General features: G+C 42.1%; 1 protein-coding gene and 1 long non-coding RNA gene across 3 annotated transcripts; both read left to right on the forward strand.

The window, feature by feature from the left end:
- Window positions 1-1,106: 1,106 nt before the first annotated feature.
- HM13 (histocompatibility minor 13) lies at window positions 1,107-11,774 on the forward strand. Of its 2 annotated transcripts, none has more exons than XM_073682807.1 (12): window positions 1,107-1,387; window positions 1,493-1,591; window positions 3,356-3,438; window positions 5,379-5,467; window positions 5,581-5,666; window positions 5,741-5,866; window positions 5,967-6,024; window positions 6,104-6,187; window positions 7,287-7,323; window positions 7,715-7,817; window positions 8,529-8,614; window positions 11,470-11,774. In XM_073682807.1, the coding sequence occupies exons 1-12, from the start codon at window positions 1,211-1,213 to the stop codon at window positions 11,525-11,527; spliced, it is 1,086 nt and encodes a 361-aa protein (XP_073538908.1). In that variant the 5' UTR covers window positions 1,107-1,210; the 3' UTR covers window positions 11,528-11,774. The 2 variants fall into 2 exon arrangements, with proteins under 2 accessions (XP_073538908.1, XP_073538907.1); XM_073682806.1 differs by lacking the exon at window positions 11,470-11,774 and adding an exon at window positions 9,866-11,462.
- Window positions 11,775-17,602: 5,828 nt separating this feature from the next.
- LOC141270932 (uncharacterized) lies at window positions 17,603-18,006 on the forward strand. Its single transcript, XR_012321771.1, has 3 exons — window positions 17,603-17,635; window positions 17,724-17,789; window positions 17,874-18,006. It is a non-coding gene; the product is annotated as an uncharacterized lncRNA (long non-coding RNA).
- The last annotated feature ends 270 nt before the right edge of the window (window positions 18,007-18,276 follow it).

Below are 18,276 nucleotides of genomic sequence, written 5' to 3' on the forward strand. Positions count from 1 at the left end.
ATATAACTACTATAATACTGCTCCTATGTACAAGAATATAACTACTATAATACTGCTCCTATGTACAATAATATAACTACTATAATACTGGCCTCTATGTACAAGAATATAACTACTATAATACTGTCCCCTATGTACAAGAATATAACTACTATAATACTGCTCCTATGTACAAGAATATAACTACTATAATACTGCTCCTATGTACAATAATATAACTACTATAATACTGTCCCCTATGTACAAGAATATAACTACTATAATACTGCCCCTATGTACAAGAATATAACTACTATAATACTGTCCCCTATGTACAAGAATATAACTACTATAATACTGCCCCTATGTACAAGAATATAACTACTATAATACCGGCCTTATGTACAAGAATATAACTACTATAATACTGCCCCTATGTACAAGAATATAACTACTATAATACTGCCCCTATGTACAAGAATATAACTACTATAATACCGGCCTTATGTACAAGAATATAACTACTATAATACTGCCCCTATGTACAAGAATATAACTACTATAATACTGCCCCTATGTACAAGAATATAACTACTATAATACCGGCCTTATGTACAAGAATATAACTACTATAATACTGCCTCCTATGTACAAGAATATAACTACTATAATACTGGCCTCTATGTACAAGAATATAACTACTATAATACTGCTCCTATGTACAATAATATAACTACTATAATACTGTCCCCTATGTACAAGAATATAACTACTATAATACTGCCCCTATGTACAAGAATATAACTACTATAATACTGCCCCCTATGTACAAGAATATAACTACTATAATACTGCCCCCTATGTACAAGAATATAACTGCTATAATGCTGCCCCTATGTACAAGAATATAACTGCTATAATACTGCCTCCTTTGTACACTAATATAACACTATACATAACATTACTGTGACGCCCCCTATGTTCATGGTCCTGCATTACATTACTAGCCAGTTGTGGAGATGTCAGCACTGCAGGGCAGACTGTCTATTGTGGGCGGGGAAAAGCTCTGCCTTTGGCTGTAAGCTCCTCCCCTTGGATACAGCCGCGCCTGGTCGTTAGGGAAGTGAAGAATACTCTCTGTCTCCCTTTTCATACGTCACTTCCGGCAGCTTTTGGTAACGTGTCCTTACCGGTCCGATCGCTGTGAATCCTCACAAAGCAGCCCCCGGACATGGCGGAGCTGGAGCCCGCGGCTCTGCAGAATGAGAGCGATGCAGCAGTGAACGGCACCGGGAGGCTGGGGAGCTCTCCTGAGGGGACGGCGCTGGCGTACGGCAGTCTGCTGGGGATGGCTCTGCTGCCCATCTTCTTCGGTGCGATGAGAAGCGTCAGCTGTGCCCGGGGCAAGGTGAAGCAGCTAGGTTCCGTGGGCATGGAAACGCAGCGTGTGAATAGCCTCTGGCTGGCAGTGTCATATACTGACTGTTAATCATGATGGTGTTTTTTCCTGCAGAATTCATCAGACATGCCGGAAACCATCACCAGTCGGGACGCCGCCAGGTTCCCCATCATTGCCAGCTGCACCCTCTTTGGGCTCTACCTGTTTTTTAAGGTAAGTGTGCCCCCTGGTACATGCTGTGGTTCTAATGACGACGTGCCCCTCATTGCTGTACAGGATGTCGATGCCCCTCACAGCTTTACAATGGCGCATTGTGCCAGCACCCACCGATCTGCCAACTTCTCCCAGCTGTCAATGGAGAGTGCGTGCACGGCCGGAGCTGACATCAGCGGAGTCAGTGACTTATCACATCACGTCCATCCTATCTGTCTCATGACCACAGGGGTCTGTACAGGCTTATTGGCCTCCTATTAGTGGGCCCAGAAAAAAAGAAAGATTCCTCCATATTCAGTGCTGCATCCCCGTAATCTGGCATCAAAATCCAGGCTTTGCCGTGGTCCCTGATGGTCTTCGTTGATTTTCTTGGAATGATGATATCACATACACAATCACTGTCCTCAGTAGTGATGCTGAGACTATAGAGGCCAGTGAAGAAGTTTTACATAAAATTTCTGCAGTCGCTCTATGCCCACCGTCATGATTCCCCACTATGGGAATGGGAGTATGACATTTGCTTACTCGCTGTTACATGCCGCTAGTCATCTGCTTCTTTCAATTGAGACAAAGCAATCGGCATGTGACAGCAAGTCTTCTGCAAATCCCGTACAGTCACATGAGCGCCGCCCTCTGCAAGGGGAATCCTAACAGTCTGCAAATCCTATACCTGCTGTCACATGAGCGCCGCTCACTTCAAGGGGAGTCCTGACAGTCTGCAAATCCTGCACCTGCAGTCACATGAGATCCGCTCACTTCAAGGGGAATCCTGACAGTCTGCGAATCCCGTGCAGTCACATGAGCGCCGCTCACTTCAAGGGGAATCCTGACAGTCTGCAGTCAAATGAGCGCCACTCACTTCAAGGGGAATCCTGACAGTCTGCAAATCCTGCACCTGCAGTCACATGAGCGCCGCTCACTTCAAGGGGAATCCTGACAGTCTGCAAATCCCGTTCCTGCTGTCACATAGAATCACTATAGAAATTTACGTCAGCCAGGAACATCCTTTTAGCACAGTCATGTGAAACCTAGATTTGTTTTTACTACATAATGTATGAAGAAAAAAAAGACGAAAAAATTTCCAGGTGGGGTGAAATTGTAAAGTAAAAAAAAAAATGATATAGTTCATCATGCAGTAAAAATATCCTCATAACTTTACTTTCTGCTGCAGTGACAACAAACATGAAGTTTTTTTTTAATTATTTTGGCAATTACAAAAAATAACTTTTTTTTTTATTATTATTTTCTGTCGATACAGCAATATGATGGCTCATATTTTGGGACTCAACTGGGTAACCCATTGTCATTCTGTGATTGCATCGTGGGGGGGGTCTATTGTGCTCCTGTGTACACTCACTCACAAACAGCTGCCAAACTATTTGGACATGGCTGAAAGTGATTGACAGCAGCATCAAAATGGTTAAACTGCAGCAATTGAAGTCTGGCTCTGATCGCTGCTGTTATATGCCGACTTTAGCTGTATAACACAGCCGGCTCCTGTCCTGTATGGCTCTTGCTCATGCTCATTTTGTGAGCCAGCTGTGTACACCCTGACCCGAACGTGTGGTTACGTTGAGTCTGGTGGTCCTGCTGGGGGGTGTCTTCATGAGTTGTAATCTTTTAGATGGTTCTACATAAAAAGTCGTGATTCTGAGAATTCCGCATTAGAAATCCCTTCTCCTTTTTGGGAATATCATTTTGTTTTGTCCTTTTGTTTAAATGTAACTTTTCTGACATTTTCTTTTTTTCCTCTTCCACCCTCAGATCTTCTCCCAGGAATATATTAACCTCTTACTGTCTATGTATTTCTTCATCCTGGGGGTCCTGGCTCTGGCGCACACAATAAGGTAAGCAGATTAAGGCTGTAAGGAAATAGATGGCAATACTTGGGTCTAGATCAGATGTGGCGGTGCGTGAAGTACAGGGTGGCGTTTTTACACCTTTTCATGACTTGTCTATTTTACAGATGTATACAGCGACTTGTCCCAATGGATCTGCTCTCACCAGATCAGAAGTAAAGTGTGAGGGCGTTGACCATCCTGTGGCCTTTCTTAATTTATCCGAACATCTTGAGAAAGGCTCTAATTATAGCAAAAGTGTCACTACGTGTAAGATGTTAGGATGAATAAAGAACAGAATTTTACAGGACCGACCATGACCTGACACTTTCCTGGATGTTGCTGTTAGCCTCTTTTCTCACTGTTCTTCCCTTGCGTTAAAAATGAAATGCAACATAAGTTTATCGGACAGCTGCCATAGTGTGCCAACTTGTCGCTTATAGGAAGCCATTGTTTTAGCCAGTTGACGACATGACATATGATGTAATTGTATGTCGACTCCCTGATGCGGGCTCAGGAACCGAGCCTGTATTATTCAGCCACCATCTGCCTCCAACAGTCGAGTGTGAAGCGGAGCTTTGTCAACGGCTGGTAACCTGTTAACGGCCCCTGTCAATCTGTGACTGCGTCATTTAAAGCGTAATTCCCTGGGGGCGTACTATTGTTCTCGGAATCAGATTATTTTTATGAAACAAAACCACTTTACATACCATTTTGCATTGCAGGTTCAAGTCCCCAAATGGCAAATAGGATATAAAAAATATATATATAAAAGTTCAAATCACCCTGCTTTTCCCCCATTAAAAATATAGATCTAAAATAAAAATAAACATATGTGGCATCCCTTTGTTCATAAAAGTCAGATCTATCAAAATTATAAAATTAATTAACCCAATCGGTCAATGGTGTAACAAGAAAAAAAAATCAAAACACCAGAATTGCGGGGGGTTTTCGGCCAAAAAGATGCAGTTAGAGGAGATCAAAGCATTGTATCTACCCCAAAATGGTATGAATAAAATATCAGCTCAGACAGCAAAAAAGAAGCCCTAACACAGCCCAATTGACCGAAAAGTGAGAACATTACGGCTCTCGGGAAATGGCGATACAAGCAATTTTTTTTTTACAAATTAAAAAATAAAAAGTCACTTAAATAATAAAATTTCTGGTTGTTTTGTATCAATATAATTGTACTGACATGGAGAATCATATTGCCAGGTCATTTTTATAAGCAAGAGTACAGAAGAACTCTATAAAAGCGAAGATGTATGCAATCATTGAATGTGTGACATTTAAACTGCATTACTGCTATATAGAATGTGCTGCTAAAAATGAAGGCACCGTACTTAGCTCGTAAATTGGCCAATCGGCTCTTGGGAGAAGAGGAGGAAAAAATACGAGCGTGCAAAAGTATAAAATCACCCACTTGGGAAAGGGTTTAAAAAAAATAAAATGTATGTATTCCACGTGGTATATTATTAAAAAAATGTTTGGGGGGCTTGATGCCATTTTTTTAAAAAAAATACATAGCCATGAAGAAGGAAGCTACTATGTACTGCTGAACGGAGGCCAAATAATAATGGCCACAAGGGATACTGCTTTGGCATCCATCTGGCAGTAGAGCGCTATCGTCACATATCACATGGGCAATAGCATAATGTGAATGGGACCTTTGCTGTGAGACATTTCGGCTTCTTCCAGGATATTTGGCTTCCAATGTTACTTGGATCCTTATATTCATTGGCCGAAAACTTACAAAGAATTATTCCACAAAGTTTGTTAAAAAGTTGCAGAAGTTTTCATTCTAGAATATTTTGGGCTTTATTCACAAAAGACTGTATGATCCCAGAATCTTTCCGTTTATTCTCCTTCCTCCTCATCTTCCTTCGCTCAGGTCAGTCACGGATTATTAACTCTTGTTCTTTCTGTGTCACCCTTTTTACTTCCCTCAGCCCGGCAATGAACAGACTGTTCCCAGAAAACTTCCCCAACAAACAGTATCAGCTGCTGTTCACTCAGGGCTCCGGGGACAGTAAAGAAGGTGAGTGCCCTGTGCTGGTGGACAGCTAGGGGGCGCCCTTCATACTCTCTTCTGGAGAATTCTGTACAGGAGTGATTATTGACCAGCTCACTTTTTACACCTTCTTCCTGCAGAGGTTATAAATTACGAGTTTGATACCCGGGACTTGGTGTGTCTGGTCATCAGTGGAGTAGTCGGGGTCTGGTACATCCTGAAGAAGGTGAGGAGCTCCTCGTGTAGGACTACATATATGCCATCCTCCCATCTGACCACTAATCTCTGTCTTCTCCCCAGCACTGGATTGCCAATAACCTATTTGGATTGGCATTTGCCCTTAATGGGGTGGAGCTTTTACACCTGAACAACGTCAGTACCGGCTGCATCCTGCTGGGGGGGCTCTTCATCTATGACATTTTTTGGGTAAGTTTTGGAGAACTTAAGAATGCAGCATGGGGGACATAACCTCATCATAGTTACTTACATCAGTGTTTGTTTTTTTAATTCAATTTCATTTTTTAAGGTTTTTGGGACCAACGTCATGGTGACTGTGGCCAAGTCCTTTGAGGCACCAATAAAGTGTGAGTAGCCAGACCATTTATTGTTTTTTTTTCAGATTTTGCATCTTCTTATCCCATAATCTTTATCTTTTACTCCCAGTGGTTTTCCCTCAGGATCTGTTGGAGAAGGGACTTGAAGCCAGTAATTTTGCCATGCTGGGACTGGGCGATATCGTCATTCCAGGTGAGTCCACTAGAGGGCACCAACTGGTGCTGTCACGTAGACTGGCTGGATATTGCTTGGCTCAATCTTTACGATGGCTGTAGGTAGCACACAGTCCGTCTTTTATGGATTGTCCCGGCCATGTCATGGCAGCAAAAATAATCCTATTCACCACAGTGAGACTTAACATTTTACCTACAGCATTGGCCACAGTTGCACAGTGCGGCAGCTGCTTTATTGTGTCAGGCCATTGTTTCATGGACTTTTGCAAGCAGTTGTCCATCCTTAACTACTTACAGACCGCCCAACAATTAAAAAAATGTCACCAGTTCACATATGACTTTGTACTGACATTTTAGAACGTCATTGCAGAGTCATCAGTTGTAGGGTGATCACGCAGAGAAGGTTTATTACTGTCTCTGCCTTCCTGATTGCTGTATACAGGCTATGTATACAATATAAGAGGATGTGATTGCAGGATGGCGGGTGGGAGCAGTGGCTGCTGGGCCCTAGCAGAGTCAGATCAGCTCTGCTGTACAGGCAGGGGGGTGAATTTACACTGAAAGGGCTCGTTCACACGTCTGTAATTTGAGTACAGTGCAGATGACTGATTTTTATTTATTTTTATTTTTTTGCATGTGAAAAAAATCGCCTTCCCTTGCCCGCAAGATATTTTATAATATTATGTAAGGGGGGCAATGTGTGAATAAATAAAAAATAAATAAATAAATAAATTTAAAAAATAAACAAAGTCACTGTCAGTCCAAATTGCTGTTTTTAGCCTCGTTTTTAGCCTCGTTTCCGACGGGAAAGAAAATCAGCACATATATAAAAATTATTGTTATGAAAAGAGGAACATAATGTGAAATATATTTTAGTAGCCCTTTTGTCGTATAGAAAAAAAACATCAAAAACAACTTGTCTCCGTCTTGATCTGGTTAATAAAAATAATGCAAATAACTTTGCAAATAGTCTTGAATAAAAGTGTTCCCACCGCCTTGTGTATACAGTTCCCATGTGTATCCTTACAGTTTACAAACCCATGTTGTGGTTGCTGACACTTCAGGGCTCAAGGCGTCTTACTTAATGTCATGAGTTCCTTCTACTCTGTGTGTTGCAGGCATCTTCATTGCTTTGTTACTCCGTTTTGACATCAGGTGAGTGCTTGTCTTTTTGGATATAATCTAGCTGAAGATGGACCGGTCTTTAATTGGGGCCAGTATACTGTATGTGAGGGTCTGGATACCTCCTGCCACCACTAGGTGGAGCTAAATCTATGCAGTGAGCGCCTCCTAGTGATGGCTGCTGGTAGTTATAACTATAATAATTACCTTTACAATTGAATATAGATGATTTGGCGCCATCCTCTACACAAAATAATAGAAATAAATTTTTTGGATGTGTTGAGTTTTATGACTGAGGCGTTCCTGTTGTACGTGGGGCATTGCTAGGTAAAGTTTTTTTTCGTCTTCATAAAGATTAGCGTTGTTTTCACTGTTGCCATTCCTCCCGATCCTTACTAACCGATTCATTCATCTTTCTTTAAAGCTTAAAGAAGAATTCTCACACCTATTTTTACACCAGCTTCTTGGCATATATCTTCGGCCTGGCCCTGACCATTTTTGTGATGCACACCTTCAAGCATGCTCAGGTAAATAATGGCATTGCTACGTACACACCCGGTCACTAAAACCTCAGGCTCCCCCATTAGGAGTGATTGTCAGGGATCACCATTAAAGTTCTGCAGCGAAAAGGTTAAATAGGCTAGGTAAGACCTATGCACGAGAGAGAAGCTCGGACCGGTCTAGTGACACTTCCCCCTGCTGTGTTAACTGTTCTTTTTTAGATTACAGTTTATACTTCCTTTTTGCTAATCCAGATCTAACCTACTTAAAGGGGTTTTATAAAATTAGATAAATAGCGCCACACTTCACCCCATTCACTTCAGTGTAGCTCGGCTGCAGTACCAGACACAACCTGTGGGCAGGTGAGGGACTGTTTTTTTTTTTTTTTTTTTTTTTTAAAAAAGATGGTCATCTACACCCAGGAGAGGAAGTGCTGGCAACATCTGCAGTCATGGCCACCCTTGCTGTACCAATTTGGGCCACCCAGAGAACTTAATGCCATGAAAAGCAGAACGCACTGCAGTTGATCTTTGTAACAGTGGTCTCAACGTGTGGAGCTGCTACAGAACTACAACTCCAAGCATGCCCTGACAGCCACAAACTGAGGGCATGCTGGGAGTTGTTGTTTTTGCAGTAACTGTCTTTATGATCCTGTGTAGGGTGGCACTTGTAGTCCTTATGTGCTTAGATTTTCCATCTTCTGACCTGATGACGCTGTAATGTGTGTTCCTCGGCAGCCGGCGCTCCTCTACCTGGTCCCTGCCTGCATCGGTTTCCCATTGCTCGTGGCTCTGATAAAAGGCGAGATCACAGAGATGTTTAGGTGAGTGACTGATGTTAGAGAGTTCGGCTTGGGGAGGGGATGTAGAGTAGTCAGATTCGGGAGTCCTGAAAACGTTCTTCACATTTTTCTGCCTCCTGTTTTTTTTTCTTTTTTCTTCCTTTTCATGTTCTCCATTTGCCTCCTTTGCCTGTGTCTTCTCCATCCACATATTCTTTACTACTTCTTTTATTCATCACTGTTTGCATTTATTTGTATTCATGCCCATGCCCCCCCCCCCCGATCAAAATCCTTGTGTTTCTATCACTCCTTCCTTTTCACATCCTTCTACTTCCTGGCACTTCCTTCTCATTTCCTCTGGCCACTGTTACTCCTATTGTCTTATATTCCAATCACTCCTTTGCTCTCCTATATTAATGTCACTACATTTTTCTTATATCATATCCTTCATGTCACTCCTTCTGTCTCATATGTTTCTTTCCTCCCGCCCATCTCTCCCTTTTGTCTCCTTCCCTTCCTACTTGTGTTCTCCCTCTCATTTTCTCCCTACATCTGTTTCCTCTTGCCTTCTCTCCCTTTCTTCCCTCTTGTATCTTCTCTCTCGTATCCTCCTACTTTTCTCTGTTTTCCCTCTTGCATTTTCCCCTTTGGTGTCCTCCCTTTCCTTTTGTATATTCCCCATGTCTTCACTTTCCTTTTTTATCTTCCTCTTCGTGTCCTCCCTTCTCTTTCATTTTCCTCTTCTTGACTTCCCTTCCCTTTTGCATCCCGTGTTTTCTCCTTTTCCTTTTCTTTCCCTTTGTGTCCTCCCTTCCGTTCCCTCTTGTATCCACCACCGTTTTCTCCCTTACTTTTTGTATATTCCCCTTCATGTCCTTGCTTCCCTCTTGTATCTTCGTGTTCATGTTCTGCCTTCCCTCTTGTTTCTTCCCGTGTCCTCACTTCCCTTCCCTCTTGTATCTTCCCGTGTCCTCCCTTCTCTATTGTATGTTTCCCTCACACCGCTCCATGTCTTCCCTTCTTTACTTCTGTCTCCTCCTTCCCCTTATTTCTTCTGTTATTCCTAATTTCACAAATCATTTTGCTTATTTATTTTTATTAATATTCTTGCTTTCCTCCGACCATTAAATGCCCCTTCCAATCTCTTGTATTTTGTTTTTTCCCTTTCTCACCTGTCTTACCTTCTTCTTTCTGACCTCCCCATGCATGTTCATTGCTCTTCTTGCATGCTTTTCTGTGTTGTCCCATTTTTGCCTCTCCCCGTTCTCCCTCCTGTCCTTTGTTCTCTCACAGCTATGAGTCCTCTGCGGAACTTCTACCTCACACTCCACGCCTCTCTCACTTTCCGGTGGTGTCTGGATCTCCTGCCAGCCTGGCCGAATCCATGCAACAAAAATCCTGTTCCCCCCGCCGCAGGCGGCAGCTCAACCCCAGCTCCATATGAAGGGTCCCACTCATATCTGCATTTGGACAGGTGCATCCCATCTCGGCCCACTTCCCAGCCTTACCTCTCATCCAGCAGACTCCATGCTTAGTCTGAGATTACTCCTCCCCATCATCCGCATTATCACCCGTTGGGACCACCACGGATCCGTTTACGTGTCTAGTTCTGTAGCGTAAGGGTGCACAGCGTGGGTGCCATGATGCCATATAGTGGATGGTGCTATTAAGTGTTTGCTCCACGTCGCCCTCTTCATCCATGGTGAATCTTATGCCAATCTCTACTGGATTTAAGGACACTGGTTCAGCTAGTTGGGGGGGGGGTCAGGGTTCTTTTCTGCTTATTTTCAAGTGTCCGCCTCGGATGTGCAGAAATGTAATGACATTCCCTGGGTATTGCCAATCTTCACGATCCATCTGTTGGGAAAGAGTCTGTGGAAGCCCCCCGCACACAGCCGAGGTCGGCTGTTTCAGACAGATTTTCTCCAAAATGAATGGGAAACTTTATTCTCTGACAAACAGTTCAGTTGTTACATCTAGTCTTATTCTCCAGTTTCATTCAAAGCTGCATTTGCAATTTTGCTAATTCTGTCAGCCTATATTGGCAATTCCTCATGAGCCTGTGTCTCCCACAAGCAGAAATGCTTTGTGCAGCCTGAGAGTTAACAGGAAAGCAGCAGAATTCTGAATGCAGCGTTCAATGCCTCTGGAGTATGACTTACTCCCATCTTCATAAATGGGTATTGTCAGACAGTGTGGGTATTAAAGCTTTTACTTGTTCTAGATATTACACTTTTTTTTTTCCGTTTTATTTACAGCTCGTTGCCTTGAAGACCGACCATCACTGCTAGACGGCAACACATGTGCAGTGCTCACAAGCTCTTTTCTATTGAGCTTGTAAGCACTGTTTTAAAGCTGGCCAGGATAGCTGGAGCGTGCTGTTACCTTCTAATCCTGGGAGGCTATTTTTCTGCACAGTGCTTACAAGCTAAAAAGTAGCAGTGGTCGGTCACCTAGGCTACGAGCTCTAAACAAAAATGTTAATATCGCAAGAACGGCCGCAAATTTTAATAAGCAATAAACTGCAAAAGTTCTCACTTTTCCAAGCACTATCTGACAATATCCATCCATGAAGATGAGAATAATCCTTTACGATCAGTGTATGAACAGGATTTTTAGTGATTTACACTGAATGTTTAGTTCATGTGAGGATTGATCCTATTGCAATACAAATAAAATGCCCAAGGTGATGCGGGCAGCAGACAGATAACCTGGCACCTCGGCCATTCTGAGTGTTGTGGATCATTGGACTTTTCTACAATCTGCTTTTCTGAACTTTGACCATTCAGTAAATACTGTGAATGGGGCTGGAACTGATTCTGGGTGGTTGTCTTGGTCGTGAGCCAGGAAGGGCACATTACTGGACACATTATCATTTCCCACCCTCCTTCTTCCAGATATGAGGAGCAGCCCAAGGAAACAGACAAAGACGAGCAAGAGAAAAAAGAGGACTGAGTTCTGTGCCCAGGATACTCCATGACTGGGGAGGGCGTAAAACTCTGTGTGGGAGAAAGAAGCGCTGCCCGTCCCCTCGTTCGTTACTGCTCCCCCTTCTCTGCAATCCGTGCGTGTGTTTGAACTGCTTACGCCCCCTCCATCACCCTTCGTGGGTGTGCGTCTGTGCCTGTCATGTGTTGCTGGGCCGGTATTTTTATATTTTGTATGGTCAATTAGCTTTCTACGGTATTAAAGCGTCCGTAAAGATGTCCTCTGGTGCTTGTTATTCAGGGGAAGTGAGTGTACAGCGATTGTCCAACACTGTGGTGTCCTGTCAGTGTGACGGTGTCACCTCTATTCCGTTATCTGACCAGGCCATACCCGGAGCTACACTTGGGCCTCCTAACATACACCAGATACCATAATGTGTATGTTGTTGCTATGTTCTGCCAATAAGCCTGGGAGTAGAGATGTCCTCCTGTCAGTCTGACTGGATAATTCGATTTTCTCTGTGACCTGCACGGCTTACACCTATTCAATCCCTTACAGCATGTACAACCTTCATATGTTCTGCTAATCTCAGACTGGTTGTAGCGACGGCCCTCCAGCCTTATTGGATCTGGGCACACTGCACCTCCTAACATCCATCTGATACCATAAATGTATGTACATCATTGATATGTTGTGGTAGTGGTCCTCCTGTCAGTCTGACTGCACGATAGATTGTCTCTGTAGCCTGTCAGTATCAGATTGGAAAAACTGCTAGGAGACCACAACCTCTTGTATTTTTTCCACTACCGTGTATTTCCATCTTAGGATTTGCCAATTTTCAAGTTATACCACCTTGCTGTCCTTCTGTCAGTCTTAATGTAAAACATGAGTTCTCTGTGGTCAATGTTCTTTTGTTAAGAACAAGTAAGAATCCGCAATGTACTTCCAATAAAATAAGTGTACACACATCCATACTATACTCTAAAAAGTGTAAACCAACTGCAGTCCTCTTACAGACTCTACAGATCTCCGTATCTGCTGTCCAACAATTACAGCTCTCTAAACAGTTTTACATAAGGGGCAATATAATAGTGGTTATATTCTTGTACATAGGGGCAGTATTATAGTAGTTATATTCTTGTACATAGGGACAGTATTATACTAGTTATATTCTTGTACGTAGGGGGCAGTATTATACTAGTTATATTCTTGTACGTAGGGGGCAGTATTATACTAATTATATTCTTGTACATAGAGGGCAGTATTATAGTAGTTATATTCTTGTACATAGGGGGCAGGATTATAGTAGTTATATTCTTGTACATAGGAGCAGTATTATAGTAGTTATATTCTTGTACATAGGGGCAGCATTATAGTAGTTATATTCTTGTATATAGGGGACAGTATTATAGTAGTTATATTCTTGTACATAGGGGTCAGTATTATAGTAGTTATATTCTTGTACGCAGGGGGCAGTATTATACTAGTTATATTCTTGTACGTAGGGGGCAGTATTCTACTAGTTATATTCTTGTACGTAGGGGGCAGTATTATAGCAACTAACAAACAAAGCAGCACACTAACGCTAAGTATGCAAACATGAAATATATGAAATTTGAATAGCATTACGGCTGTAGAAAATAGAAATAAATGAGAAATCTTAGCCCAAAAATTGGTCAATTCATGTAGACCTGGTAGTCACGGAGTGCTCTGTCAAAGCTTACAACTAACAAAGCAACACACTTTCTGTTTCTAGGTCTAAGCTTTGACCGAGCACTCCGCCTCTGTGCCACATTCGGTTTTAATTGCAGCAGGACCTTATTATCCACACACAAGCAGACATATGTCTCTTAGAGAGAAGTTCACATTGATAGGGTCCTGGTATTTTGAGAAACGCCTTAACGTGACTACCAGGTCTACATGAATTGACCAATTTATGGGCTAAGATTTCTCATTTATTTCTATTTTCTACAGCAGTAATGCTATTCAAATTTCATATATTTCATGTTCGCATACTTAACGTTACAATGTGCTGCTTTATTTTCGTTGTATATGGAGGTAGCTGCTCCTAGTAAGCACCTGTGCACGCCTCTTTCTTGTTTTGGAAGTGCCGGACAGTTTTTTCTGTTAGCAGTATTATAGTAGTTATATTCTTGTACATAGAGGCAGTATTATAGTAGTTATATTCTTGTACATAGGCAGCAGTATTATAGTAGTTATATTCTTGTACATAGCGGGCGGTATTATAGTAGTTATATTCTTGTACATAGAGGCAATATTATAGTAGTTGTATTCTTGTACATAGGGGCAGTATTATAGTAGTTATATTCTTGTACATAAGGCCGGTATTATAGTAGTTATATTCTTATACATAGGAGGCAGTATTATAGTAGTTATATTCTTGTATATAGAGGCAGTATTATAGTAGTTATATTCTTGTACATAGGAGGCAGTATTATAGTAGTTATATTCTTGTACATAGGAGGCAGTATTATAGTAGTTATATTCTTGTACATAGGGGCAGTATTATAGTAGTTATATTCTTGTACATAGAGGCAATATTATAGTAGTTGTATTCTTGTACATAGGGGACAGTATTATAGTAGTTATATTGTACATAAGGGGCAGTATTATAGTAGTTATATTCTTGTATATAGGGGCAGAATTATAGCAGTTATATTTTTGCGCTTAGGAGGCAGTATTATAGTAGTTATATTCTCGTACTTAGGGGCAGGATTATAGCAGTTATTATCGTAATTTTGGATCAGCATCAATATCAGAACGAAGCTTCCAGAATTCTGAATGATACCCGTACATACAAAATTTTAGACCACGATCCTACCACTAAGTACGGACTCGAACTGAAGGAACTCACATTAAAAGGCCTACACTCTGGCTATATAAATAAAAATGAGTTTGAATACATTAACATCCTCCATCCAAAGACGGCTGTCTTTTACTATTTACCTAAGATTCACAAATCCCTTTCCAATCCCCCCGGAAGACCAATTATATCTGGCATACAATGCCTTACTTCCAACCTATCCAGATTTATCGACCATCATCTTCAGGAACTTGTCCCTAAACTTCCATCTCACCTCAAGGACAGCAAGCATATATTACAAATGCTTAATAAAATAGAATGGAAGGATACCTATATTTTGGGCACTTTAGATATAACTTCACTATATACGGTTATACAGCACGATAAAGGCTGCGATGCATCAGCACATTTCCTGAAAACCTTCAGCCAGACACCACCAGAACAAATCTCCTTTTTAAAAGAATGTATGTATTTCATTTTGACCCATAATTTTTTTCTAAACGAGGGGCACTACTACACCCAGCAGTGGGGCACAGCTATGGGGACCAGGTTCGCACCTAGCTACGCAAACCTCTATGTGGGCAGGTGGGAACAGTCCGCCATCTATCCCGGGGGTGCGCTGCGTGCGAACCTGGTGCTATGGCAAAGATTCATAGACGACGTTATATTCATTTGGTCCGGCACCAAGGACTCACTGAATACTTTCCTTGGGGAAATTAATACAAATGATTTCCACCTGGAATTTACATCTCACACTAGCTCTGAACAAATCAGCTTCCTGGACTTAAATATATACATAGACCAAGGGCACTTATATACCCGAACCTACTCGAAACCTACGGACGCTAACAGCTTCATCCCATTGGACAGTTGCCATTTACCACAATGGTTACTAAACATACCCCGCAGCCAATATACCAGACTCTACCGCAATTGCTCACACGCACTTGATTTTGAGGTAGAAGAAGAGAGTCTGACAAAGAAATTCCTAGAGAAGGGATACCATGCCAAATTCCTAGAATCAACCAAAACTAAAGTCCAAGAAATCCCTAGGAACCAAATACTGGCGGAAAAAAATCCCAGACTCCAATTCGCGAGTAAGGAAACTAGCATAGATATCCCAATAACTTTACAATTCAACTCTAACATTCATCTTATTAAAAAAAAATTGTAAAAAAACATTGAGATCCTTAAGTATGATAAAATTCTGGGGGGTAAACTACCACCAAACCCGAGGTTTATTTTTAGAAAGGCTCAGAATCTGGGCAATCTGATTGCCCCATCTATAAGAAATTGTCACACTGACACTGCGTACAGGAGGTCAGGGGCCTAAGCTGACCCTAAGCTGGGGCCCTGACTAATCCCTCTACCTGGAGGTACTGTTAAAGGTACAGAGGTCCAGGCCGCCAGCGTAACCCCTACCTCCTGAGGATCCCTGCACCTCAGTAATCTAGTCCTGAGAAGGACCCCGATCACAACAATAGGGGACAGGAAATAATATGCCAACACACAGTACTTAGACGAACGGGACAGTACAAGGGTCAAACCAAAAACCACCTTGCATACAAAAACTACACCACAACTACAGAGGGAACACTAATGGGAAAGGAGATAAATGATAAAGCGAGGAAGGGAAAAACCACACCAAATACACTTAGCTCAGAACTCCAAAATACCACGATCCGCTCTGTTTGTCTGTATGAAATGCTTTCACCGACACTTCCCTAACAGACCGGCAGGCATTTGAAGGAGTCCCACTACTGCAGCATTGATTGCAGCTGGGCAAGGCTGGACTTGTCTAGCACAGAGAGAGAGAGTTAACTCCCTCACTGCCGAAAAACACAAAACACCAAAAACTCAGCTGCGAGAAGTCAGGCTGTGTAATTGTGACGATCTTCGTGGCGACACACCCGTGACAGAAATCCACCGAACCTCCTGAACGCTTCAAATGCGTTTAGAAAAATCTGAGAGTTTTTTTCCCCTGCAAAAAATGTAACGCATGTAAACATTCACTAACTCTCAAACAAAAAACAATTAAAACTCTACAGAAAGTATATCACATCACTGAATTCATAACGTGCTCCACACTAGGCGTAATTTACTGTTTAAAATGCCCTTGTGAAAAGATGTACGTGGGACGTACTAAACGCCCCATGTGTAAAAGCATCAATGAACACCTACGCAACATTAAAAATCATTTTACTGGTCATCCCTTGTCTGCACATTATCTGGAAAAACATGGGGGTAACATATTGGGCACCCAGATAATGGGGATACAAACTGTATCAAAAAATTGGCGCAATGGTGACTACATTAAAAGTATGTCCCGCGCTGAAAGCTTCTGGATATTCGAAATGGACACACTTAATCGAAAAGGCCTCAACAGCGAGATTGAGATCTTCGCTTTTAATGATTAACAATGGCCTAATCATCAAATCATTAACAAAGACTGATCCATTAATTGGAATCCACTGACATCCACTATATAAAGGACCATGGGCAGAAGTTACACCATCCCTGATGAAGAAAGCCGTAGCTTTCGAAACGCGTAGGAATTGGTCCTTCTGCCTCACCGTAACTTATTAGATCACGTGCTCCACACGTGACTGTGACGTCACGTCAGGTCCTGGAAGACCCGACAGCACATCCGCACCGCTACGCAAGGTTTAGAGCGCAAGTCACCGGCCGGGACTCCGCTCCTCCTCGTTCTATTTTCCGGACTCATCGCCAGCTCTGACCACTCGGTACATTCAGCTCCACGTATAGAGATAAGCTGTTCCGTCTGTACATCCGTCAGTGGCCTCAAACACAAGCCTCCTGCAGCACAGCCGCAGCACAGTTCTACCATACAGCTGCGCCTCCCTCTGGGTGCCCTATTACATATCCACAGCGGCATCTGATACACCACCCTAATACATAAAGGTAATCCCCTCTTTGTTTCTCATTTTTTGCTACCAGGCATTAATACTGTATTAAACTGTCCTTCTTTTACCCAGTTAGGTTCAACCGTTGTGACCGCTGGGCACAGCCCTCTTATTAATCTACTCCAAAATATTAGAGTCACCCTCTTCTCCCTATATAAAAGGGTGTTATTCCAGCCTCACTCTCCACAGCCTAGCCCTCTAGTGCATTCCACTCTGACCTCTTTCCAACAGGTAACCCCCTCCTCTTGGTCCTAATACCCATAAGCCGGTATCAGCTACCCTCCTCCCACTTCTTTTTTGCATTAAATTGCCATTTATATCACCCAGGTTCTCAGCAGGAACCACCTGTTCCACCTACTGGCCACTACAAGCTTTTCTAGGATACTGGTAAATACATGTTTTATAAACACTTTTAAGTATTTTATTAATAATAAAATAATAATTCTAATCTTATATTTATTACCCTTTTAACTAGCCCCTCTTCACACGCCTTAGTGGACCCAGCTACATATGTGTCCTTATTGAACCATCCAACCTCCAGGTAATTCCCGCTGGTCCTCCCACCTATAGGTAATCTAACAAACTGTTTCCTCATTAAATCACCTCTTTTCTTTCCCCTCCCTAGTGGCAGCCATCCATCACTGGTATTCTTGGACCTCGACTAGGACCCTAAATCCAGTCTGACCCTGCTTTCGTCCACCAACTTACATCCAGATTTTATCCTTTTACTAAATTTTAATAAATTATCTTTTTCTTAATCCCCTTCTATTGTCTTTTAGTGCAGCGCAAATTAATTTCTGTACAGTATTATAGTAGTTATATTCTTGTACTTAGGGGCAGGATTATAGCAGTTATATTGTTGTATATAGGGGACAGTATTATAGTAGTTATATTTTTGTGCTTAGGAGGCAGTATTATAGTAGTTTTATTTATTCTTTTGCATAGGAGGATGTTTTGTATGGATTTGAAGATGCAGCATAAATGGATTTGCACACAATGGCTAAATGAAATAATAGTTTCATTACTTG

Source organism: Phyllobates terribilis, unplaced genomic scaffold (assembly GCF_046119375.1).
Source record: "Phyllobates terribilis strain yellow unplaced genomic scaffold, ASM4611937v1 Scaffold_5__5_contigs__length_657084704, whole genome shotgun sequence".
NCBI lineage: Eukaryota > Metazoa > Chordata > Amphibia > Anura > Dendrobatidae > Phyllobates > Phyllobates terribilis.

What these genes read in the sequence shown, in the direction of transcription:
- HM13 (XM_073682806.1), top strand. Translation starts at nt 1,211, where the DNA reads ATGGCGGAGCTGGAGCCCGCGGCTCTGCAGAATGAGAGCGATGCAGCA. An exon ending in TCAGCTGTGCCCGGGGCAAG is followed by an intron (nt 1,388 to 1,492) that starts GTGAAGCAGCTA and finishes TTTTTCCTGCAG; the next exon opens with AATTCATCAGACATGCCGGA. An exon ending in GGGCGATATCGTCATTCCAG is followed by an intron (nt 6,188 to 7,286) that starts GTGAGTCCACTA and finishes TGTGTGTTGCAG; the next exon opens with GCATCTTCATTGCTTTGTTA.